At 33.3% G+C, this 9364-nt stretch overlaps 1 protein-coding gene across 7 annotated transcripts; it reads right to left on the reverse strand.

Moving 5' to 3' along the window:
- Positions 1–47: 47 nt before the first annotated feature.
- Positions 48–2294, reverse strand: LOC139773680 (retinol dehydrogenase 12-like). 7 transcript variants are annotated; one of them, XM_071708307.1, is made up of 7 exons: positions 2010–2294; positions 1624–1705; positions 1155–1462; positions 931–1050; positions 642–727; positions 514–550; positions 48–337 (listed from the first exon to the last, which is right to left on the reverse strand). In XM_071708307.1, the coding sequence occupies exons 1-7, from the start codon at positions 2197–2199 to the stop codon at positions 216–218; spliced, it is 945 nt and encodes a 314-aa protein (XP_071564408.1). In that variant the 5' UTR covers positions 2200–2294; the 3' UTR covers positions 48–215. The 7 variants fall into 7 exon arrangements, 5 of the variants coding, with proteins under 5 accessions (XP_071564408.1, XP_071564409.1, XP_071564407.1 ...); XR_011718400.1 differs by having other exon boundaries at positions 245–337; positions 890–1050; XM_071708308.1 differs by having other exon boundaries at positions 514–727; positions 1431–1462.
- Between the last annotated feature and the right edge of the window lie 7070 nt (positions 2295–9364).

Here is a 9364-nt window from a genome sequence, read left to right on the forward strand (position 1 = left end):
AACTGGGACAACAAGTGGTAAAAGTACAAATGATTGAATTACGAAAATCTATCCAAATGTGGAATGTTTATTGTAGAAAAATTATAAATGGTTGTGTGAAAGAGTCATTGTATCCCCAAGAAACGAATCTGTGAATGACATTAATGATATCATTTTCTTTGATATTTTCTTAAAAATAAAGAACTGTTTCTAAAGCATTTGACGTGAAACGGTTTCTAAAAATGTGGCGAAATCTTCTTCTGGTTCCAGATGTAAAAGACGACAGGATACATTCCACAATTTTTCGGCGTAATGACGATTGTTTGCCTTCCGATATGTAGTGGAAACGCCGCAGTTTCTATGTATAAAAAAATGTACGAAAAAAGAAACATAAACATATATATACAATATATATTACAAAATTATTTTTATACAGAATATTATACATTATATATATATATATATATATATATAAATAATGTATAATATTCTGTATAAAAATAATTTTGTATAACACATAGTGTATATTCTTACGAATAATAAAGACCGGTCTCATTTGCTGTCTTTTCATCTACAGAACAATATATAGTAGTTTGCGCTCCTTGTTCAGCATTTTTAAAAATCAATCGTACTATAGTAGTAAAACAAAAATTTGGACATACTGCATTATTGGACATACGCCATAATACTTCAGTCGGTATAATACCAGGATGTATACAGTACACATTTATTCCGTGAATGTTTGCCTCTGAAAATCGAAACTTGCTTAACTTTTTATACTTTGTATAACTGTTTACAACTATATTTTGTATAACTAAAGTCTATCCTCTGGGGATTTTTCTTCATTGCGTAACAAACAATTGATTAGTCATTGTTAAATATTAATAAGCCACTATTAAATAAATGTAACCTGTTCTAATTGATAACGTCTTTTTACTCTTTTTAGCATACTTCTCAATCGATCAGCGAGCTCCTTAGTGAACAGAATGTTTGCTAGTTTGCTTCGTGCATAACTTTTAAATAGTGCATAGGATCTCTCCAGATTAATATCATCAAAATCTATGTCAGCATCTATAATAGAATGATTTTGTTATAGTTGTACTTCAAACAAAAGCCGGATGTATACAAAAGACATTTTAGTCTATTTCTAAAGTCACCATAATCGCTTTACATACAAATATATATAAATGATGAGACATTGATTATTCTGCAGTTAGGAGAAGATGATTGCATTTTTGGTAGTAACAGAAGAGTCAAAAGAAAATGGCTAAGATGGTTGACTTGTAGTGTCGTCTCATTTCCATCCTCCGTCTTCTCGTACGAAGACGCAGCAGCCATACCGGCATTATTTATGAGTATGTGAATAGCTACTTCGTTTGTCAGCAAGTTTTTAGCACAGTCGCTCACGCTCTTGAAACTACGTAGATCCAAAAAATAAATCGCAAGCTCACCTACATTATTTTTATGTTCAACCTTTGTCATCCTAAAAGTAACCATTGATTTACAGACAACGTCGTCATTTTCTCCATCATGAAAAAATTTAATCAAGATAAATATGGTTTCATAAAGACACAAAACGAATAAATTAAAATAAATAGTACAATTAATTTAATTGCTTCTTATGATATAAGTTTATATATTTACCATAAAGGTGGATTGTTCTTTATATCTTCAACTGCTTCATTTGTCTTTTCCATATTTCTACAAGCCAGAATTACTCTAGCGCCTAAATGCATACGTTATTTATACGAATGTGTTTAAGAGTATACTTTTTAATTATAGAGTCGTAAAGAAAATTTTATGGATTTCTAAATGAAGCAAACATAATCGAAAAACTGAAATATTCCAGTAAAGAAATGAATATAGTGTTCTCATGAAATATCGTTATAACAATGGCTGTATAACAATGACACTTGGCATTATTGTCATCTCTTAATGAATAACAAATTTATATTTTATTAATGTTATATAATATCTACTTAAACACAGGGTTTAGGGTAACTTAAATTATTATTTCAATATAAAATCACCTCTCGCGTATAAGTCTCTGGCAGTCTCCTTGCCGATACCACTACTTGCTCCCGTTATCACAACAGTTTTACCGTCAAGACGCGTTTTGCTCGTACACATTTTATTGAAGAACCACATTCTATGGTGCTTCTTTATCCACGACGTCACCAATACGCGATTATAACTACTTTTATTGAAATTTATTATCATTCACTATATCGATTTCACTGAACACGCTATATTCGATTGAACGAGTTTGTTTATTGAATAGTCACAGCCTCTGTTCTCGTGTTCTTATATATACACTGCAGCTCATACTTGACTATAAAAATGATGACCTGAGATAAGCAGATAAATGTGCGTAAATGATAATTTCGAAATCGTGATGTACAGTAGCATTTAAAAGTATTTTATAGAGAATATTTTAGTTGGTAACATTGGCAAGCGGTAAGCGACTTCAAATCAAAGTTGCGCGCCATTATTATATATAAGTGGCCTTTCTAATGTTACACACTAATCACTATAATATATCGGTGAGTTGCCTGTTTTACTTCAAATAATATATAATATTCAATATGAAGAATAGGGCAAGGAAAGCCGTAACAGGATGTTCGTGTTGAATTATTTTTAATAGACAAACATTTAATAGACAAATATATAATATATAATAATAATAATAAAAGGAATCATGCAAGGTATATGTTGATAAATAGAGATAGACGAATTTAATACAATTAATAAGGAAATTTTCACAAAATACAATACACTTTTATATTTTATTATATTAATATTTTATTATTACAATAATCAATATTGTAATAATATTATATAGCAGTTATGCTGTGTTTGCTGGGATATTTTTCCGAATGCAAATAAAACTTCCACTGAAATTTTTTCTTTCAAAATATTTAAAACCTTGCCAACATTTAGAAAGTTATTTAGCTGCCATTTCATCGCATTTATAATACTAGATATCAATGTGCAAGAAGGACGGCTGGCGATTACGGCCAATATCTATCTCTTTCTGTTTAACACTATAATACTGGTCGAAAAGAGACAGAGATTAGCTGCAAATGCGCTCTATCTCACTCATATTTTATAAGACCGTGTTTCGTATACGAGTAAAGTAGGGATCGCGCAGTCCATACTATAAGGTTGATGTCTGTGCTAACCATCTTTCGTTTGTAACTGCAGCGGAATCCACGGGATGCCGCTGGCAAATTGTAAATTCCACGAAAAGCTAGATATTTGAACAACAATTCCTAAAGTTAGATGTCGCCTATGGCCAAGTGTTTTCAACACTCGTCTATGTTACGAAAGCGAGTCAACAAAAACAAAATATCTGATTACCAAACGAAAATTCTATAAAGTTGTAATTTTGTAATTCTGATACTGTTTACCATCGTCGTTAATCCATTTAGGTTTACTTGAATTATGTTGCGTGCATAAACGTTACCGAAATAAATCTCAAGATGGCATTACAGGGATTGTAATAAAGGGATTTGATGTAGATTTATATTAAATACACGCATTTTCTTTCGTTATAAATTTTCACAGATTTATTCTGACGTATTCTACTATTGTCGAATAAACTTTACGAATCTATGCTTTTTATGTTAATCATCTAAGTATAACCAGGATCGGTTATTGGCGCTATTTCGTAACACGTCTGTCATATATCTGTATATTATTTTGAAATTTATTTTACTGATAACGTGCTGATAAGTTGAATTAATACATACACAATTGACGGAAGAACTGTGTTATAAAGTTATCTAATTGTTTATTTTACATTTGAGCAAATAATTATGCTACGGTCATTTTATCTAATCAGATTTTTCTATATACTTCAGTCCATAGATTAGATTCTGTTATCGCTGCCTCCGGAATGTTCCAAAAATATAAAAAATTTTAATTTTTAATTATTCCAGGAACTGCGATATTAAGTTTCAATTGAATGTCTGACAGCATATTGCTTGAGAGATTAGAGTAACTTCGGTGGAAAATTACGACACGCCATTTACAGTTCGTGTGTAACCGCTGCGATCGTTGTAACGTTATGTGACTTACAATAATACACATTGTAACAAATAAACATTGTAAACTTTATATTGTTGTGTTTTATTAATTTATAATATACGCGCGCAGCTAGGATGTAAAATTAAAAGTAAATAAAACGAGCTATTTTTGAGAGCTAAAGGTAAAAAAAGTAAAAGGTAAAAGATTACAGGTACAAACTATTTCTATTGCTTTTAGAGATAACAATAAAATCTTTTTTACCTTTGCACTTTCTTTTATGATTTAATAGAACTTTATGGTTTGTCACATGCTACAGCTGCCGAATTCTTTAGGAAGAAAATGGGCATCAGGGACGTAAGCCTTCGTTTTTTTCGTTGGAAGCATATACATGTCATAAATCAGTTGTCTCCGTCTTTTGCATACAAAAGTGCTAATTCTAAAAACAGGAAATAAATCTTTTAAGAAATACTTCATCTCTTCCTTCATTCATTTTAACATAAAATATAAATTGCCGGCTAAGATATTCGCTTTCCCCATTGACTTTGCTTCAATAATCTTATACACGATAGATTAATGGTCTTACTTTTTGTTAGGTATAAATTTTGTTTTTGCAACGCATTCTTCGCATAGCATTCTTGCAATTAGTTTTGGAGCTTATCCCATCCCTGAAATACTAAAATAAAAAGTGATTGACAGGTAATGGACTTAACTTCGAAAAATCATTAGAAAGTAAAGAAGAATGCAGTAGTGTGACATGGGTATGATCAAAGTGCCGCAAATGGATTTTTGAATAAAGAAAATTCTATTTCATTGTTATTAATTTACAATGTCATAAAACATGTATGAGTGTCGACATTCCGTTTAATGTTTATAAATTTACATTTACAAACGGTAAAATAATTGTACAATCTCTATATGCGTACAAAAATAAATAATTTTACTTTCTTCTATTAAGATTTAATGGCGTATTTATTCAAAAATTATTAAGCGATATCATTTTTTGAATGTTTGTATTATAAATATTACTAATTTTTTTTATTTTTTACTGAGAGAGATTTATTTATATCAAGTTCGTGAAACTTTTACAATTTGTTTCATTATTTTTTTATTTTATATTATTAGCCATGTTTGAATGCGTGTGAAATGTATCAAGTAGCGTGAATGAATTTTTTATTTTGCGAAATACCGACAAGCGCTATTGCGCTCTTTTCTTTTGTCTTGCTATTCACTTTTATATTTTTAATTATTACATGCACTATAAATAACAAACAAAAATAAGGTTTATTATATTTGCGATTTTCTTATTCACTTTTTATAACAACAAAAGAAAACGCTTTGATTTAGTAAAACTTAAGGTAGTTAGTCCGCGACGATACAATCCAAAATTTCATACTCTAAATCAACATGAAAATATCCGATTATTTACGGTTACAAATTGAAAACTTTTGTTTGTTTTGAATAGTTCTGTCCCTCACACACAGAACAAAAGACTATTCTTTATTTTTCTCCTTCAGTCGCTTTTTTACGTCAAATAATCGCAAAAATCGAGATCTATTTCATGAAGTAAGAGTAAGGCTGATGGCAGAGAACGAGACGTAAGTGTCGTAGTCGTGGACGTAGGGTAAGGCAGAGAAAAACGTAGTCTTAAGGCTATTGTAGGCAATAGGCCTTACGACTACGTTTTTCTCTGTCTTACCCTACGTCCACGACTACGACACTTACGTCTCGTTCTCTGTCATCAGCCTAAGGAGAAATATCTACCTAGATGTCCTAGATCAAAAGTGGTCATGAAAAATGTTCCGTATGTGGCCAGGTTTGCCGAATGGAATAATTTGGACCATTTCGTCGTCATCTTGAATTTTCGTATGTGTCACGTTCGTGTTACGTTTAGTTGGGTTAGTATTAGTAAGTGTGTAGTGTTTGGATAATAAATAATTTTGATAATACATTTTAAAGTGTGTATAAAGGATCTAGACCGGTTCCACGGGTACCTGGAGAATTCGGGTACCCGTATTGATGCGTGCCGACTAGATTTGTCAGACTTGAAACACAGCTCCGGTTGGAGTAGTAAAATCCCCTCCCCCCTACACCTAATTAAATCGATTCGATTTAATTTTTGATGCTATATACATCTAAATAACTGTAAAGAAATCATTGCGAAAAATGGGGTAGGGGGGATTTTACTATACTCCAACCGGAGCTGTGTTTCAAGTCTGACAAATTTAGTCGGCGCGCAGTCAAGGTTGGATTTTTACAATAGCAATTTCTCTAATTGATTGTATATTACACCGTGTCTTGTTTCACTTATTAGGATTTAGAAAAGTTTAAAAATGATTATTTAACAATGCGTTTTCTTCTTGACACGACTATATTAATCCAAGAAATTGCATCATTGTTTACATCGTGAATATCACATCGCAAAATTTGCGCGAAACGCAGTGCTGTAAATAAAAAATTTACATTTTGTGAAAAATATTAATTTAAATGGAACATGCGGGTAATCGGTAAATACGGGATTCTAGTGCATCTAACAATGCAGGAAGGAAGAGAGATATATATATCGCATTTCGTTGTTCGCGCTGTGAGTACTGCGCTCACATTTCACGACGCACGTTTTAATCCGTTAGCGTCAAGAATACGAAGGACGCAATCTTAAGCTACCCATGCATATACGCGTTTACATGCAACTGAACAGGCAACCAAATAGTTCAACACAGATCAACATCAACAATGCGCTATTGAGCATGGATTGTACACATATCAGTATTTTGTATGTCTCGTGCAACTGTATCACGTGTTTGCATTTTCAGAGTATTTTCAGAGATGCAAAAACAAAGGCAAATAAAGTTAAATTGGTAAAATTATGTAGAAAATAATATAAAACTTATATGTAAAATTATTCAGATAATTTTAATATAATTATAATATTATTTAACAGTTAATAAAGTTAATAAAAGTTAATGAAAGTTAAAATAATTAACTAAGTTTAATTGACACGTATGTGCTGCGGTTTGTGAGTACGAAAAATGTGTATACAAATAGCATATTTTATTGTAAACAAGATCAGTTTCTTTTTTCGATAAATTTCGAAATGTCACAATCTTGAATCAACAAATGACTGGACGGTATTTTATTTATAGAGGGAATACAGATGATAAACGTAAAAGAAAAACACGAAGTACATTATTGATTTAAGCATGGACATCACCCAACAACGCAACATGCAGACACCATAAATTATACAATTTACACTCGATAGGAAATCGCTGGAATTCAGTGTCAATAATATAAAATAAACAATTAAATCCGCTAGCTTGTTCTTCTTATTTGGGCACGCCCCAGTCATTTTTATTATATCTACGCTTTTGGAGCATTACTTTCTCTTGCTCCGTAGTTCTCATTATATTTTTATTGTAGATAATCTATACAGATAATCTTATCGTGTATCTCGGCTGTCAGCAGACGCGAAGAAATTTGGCTACCACTGTAAAACAAATTAATGGAATATCCTACAATTTCATAATATGTTGTATACTTCCCAGGTAGCAGGGTGACGTCTAAAGACGTAGGCTGCGTTCCTATATTCACTGCCAGTACTGAAGATCTATAGTTTACATCACGTACACTATAGATTTTCAGTACTGGCAGTGAATATCAAATCACAGCTGTAATGGCGTATTATTGACGTTTGAGACGTCATTAAGACGTTATTAACACGTCTTTTGGCATCACTCTGCTACTTGGGATGTATATTAAACACCCCAGGTAGCAGAAATTTTATAAAATATAAAATCACTAATTTCTACTTTTACGTAAAAGATCGACGTGAACAGATGTAGATGCGTAATAAACCTAAACTTTGGCCGATAGACCAAGGGATAAAACGGCGGAGTAAAATCGGCGAATTAAGTTTTCACAACTGAACGGCCGGCGACCATGCGAAGGGCCAGTATTGGAAGTTGGAAGAGTACCCCTCGATTTGCGCATGATTTCGTATTTATAGTATCAGGAACGCCGTTTTCCAGATGTTGCTGGGCCATCCCGTCGTAATCGTATTCGTCGCAACGATACAGTAAGAAGACCCAAATAACGACGTGGCGTCGACGATATTGCAAGGATCAATGATTAATGTGTCCAGACTTTCCTTTTTTTTTCTTTTTATACACTTGTTACACAAGTTGGAGAAGTATAACAGCAAAATTTGTAAAAAAAAAAAAACTATAATAATAGTAACTTATCGGTGTCAGTTGATTACATCGCGAAATTGCCGAGGTCGGTTGTTGCACTGTAACGATCTCCCGTAACAACAACGTTTGGAAACTCTCCCGGTCGGAGTAAAAAAATCACGAACGCTTTTATTATTTACTTTTTCCCACCAACTTTTCCCGCTATAGTGCCTCCGCGATACAGTTCTCCGGAATCCGGATGCGTCGCGTCGTCCTGGATACGTCGGGTACGCCCGCGCCGGATGCGCGACATATTCGCAATAAGATCTGCCTTTTACGGTGGAAACACCGATAGCAACGGTGTAACACATCGATGCTATCGGCGGTTCTTTAATTATTGATCGTGGCGTTTTAACAGTCGAGGGAGTATTTGCGCTATCGCTTAACTATCGGAAGGTGACTTGACCGGTTACTTCACCTTCCTCCTAGACCGGGATATCGCGATTGCGCGAGCGCTATTATCGTTCCCGGTTGTGCTCGACGCTATCAACGATCACCGGAAATGCCCCACTCTCCGTCCATTTGTATTTTCGACGGTTGATGGTCCATTTGCACGTATATAGTTGCACCTAGATCGAACGCGACGAGACGCGTTGCATTCACGTCGTCACATTAAAAATACGTCTCGCGGATTATAATCATATAATAATCTATATTTTGTATAATACAGAATTTGTATAATACGACCTGTATAATACGGATTCACATAATATGGAATCCATTCCCTGTGTTATACGTGGATGTACTGTATGTATATATATATGTATAGGACGTTTCACAGAGACCCGAATATATAATATTTCGTATTATATATGTATAGGATGTTTTAGTACCCCGTGAGACAAATTTTAGAGTGTAAGTTTTATCAAAAGAATCGCTTATATTAACCCGTGTCTTTCGACGCGTTCTTGAGGGGTTACGCATCCTTGTTCACATCGCCGCGCCTGCGACATAGGCAATCGATCGCACGACAGTATGACATGTCACAATATTAGTCCACACGTTCTTTAATTGTATTTTTGTATTTCTTCTTGTTTTTCTTAAATTTTATTTACACATTTTTATAGGAGGTCCTCAAAATGCCTCTTGACTGCTGTTCCTTCAGCAACAAAAACAGCCACATTTGGGAG

This window comes from Temnothorax nylanderi, unplaced genomic scaffold, assembly GCF_030848795.1.
Source record: "Temnothorax nylanderi isolate EJ_2023f unplaced genomic scaffold, tnyl_v1.0 TNYL_tig0065_pilon, whole genome shotgun sequence".
In the NCBI taxonomy this organism is placed as follows: domain Eukaryota; kingdom Metazoa; phylum Arthropoda; class Insecta; order Hymenoptera; family Formicidae; genus Temnothorax; species Temnothorax nylanderi.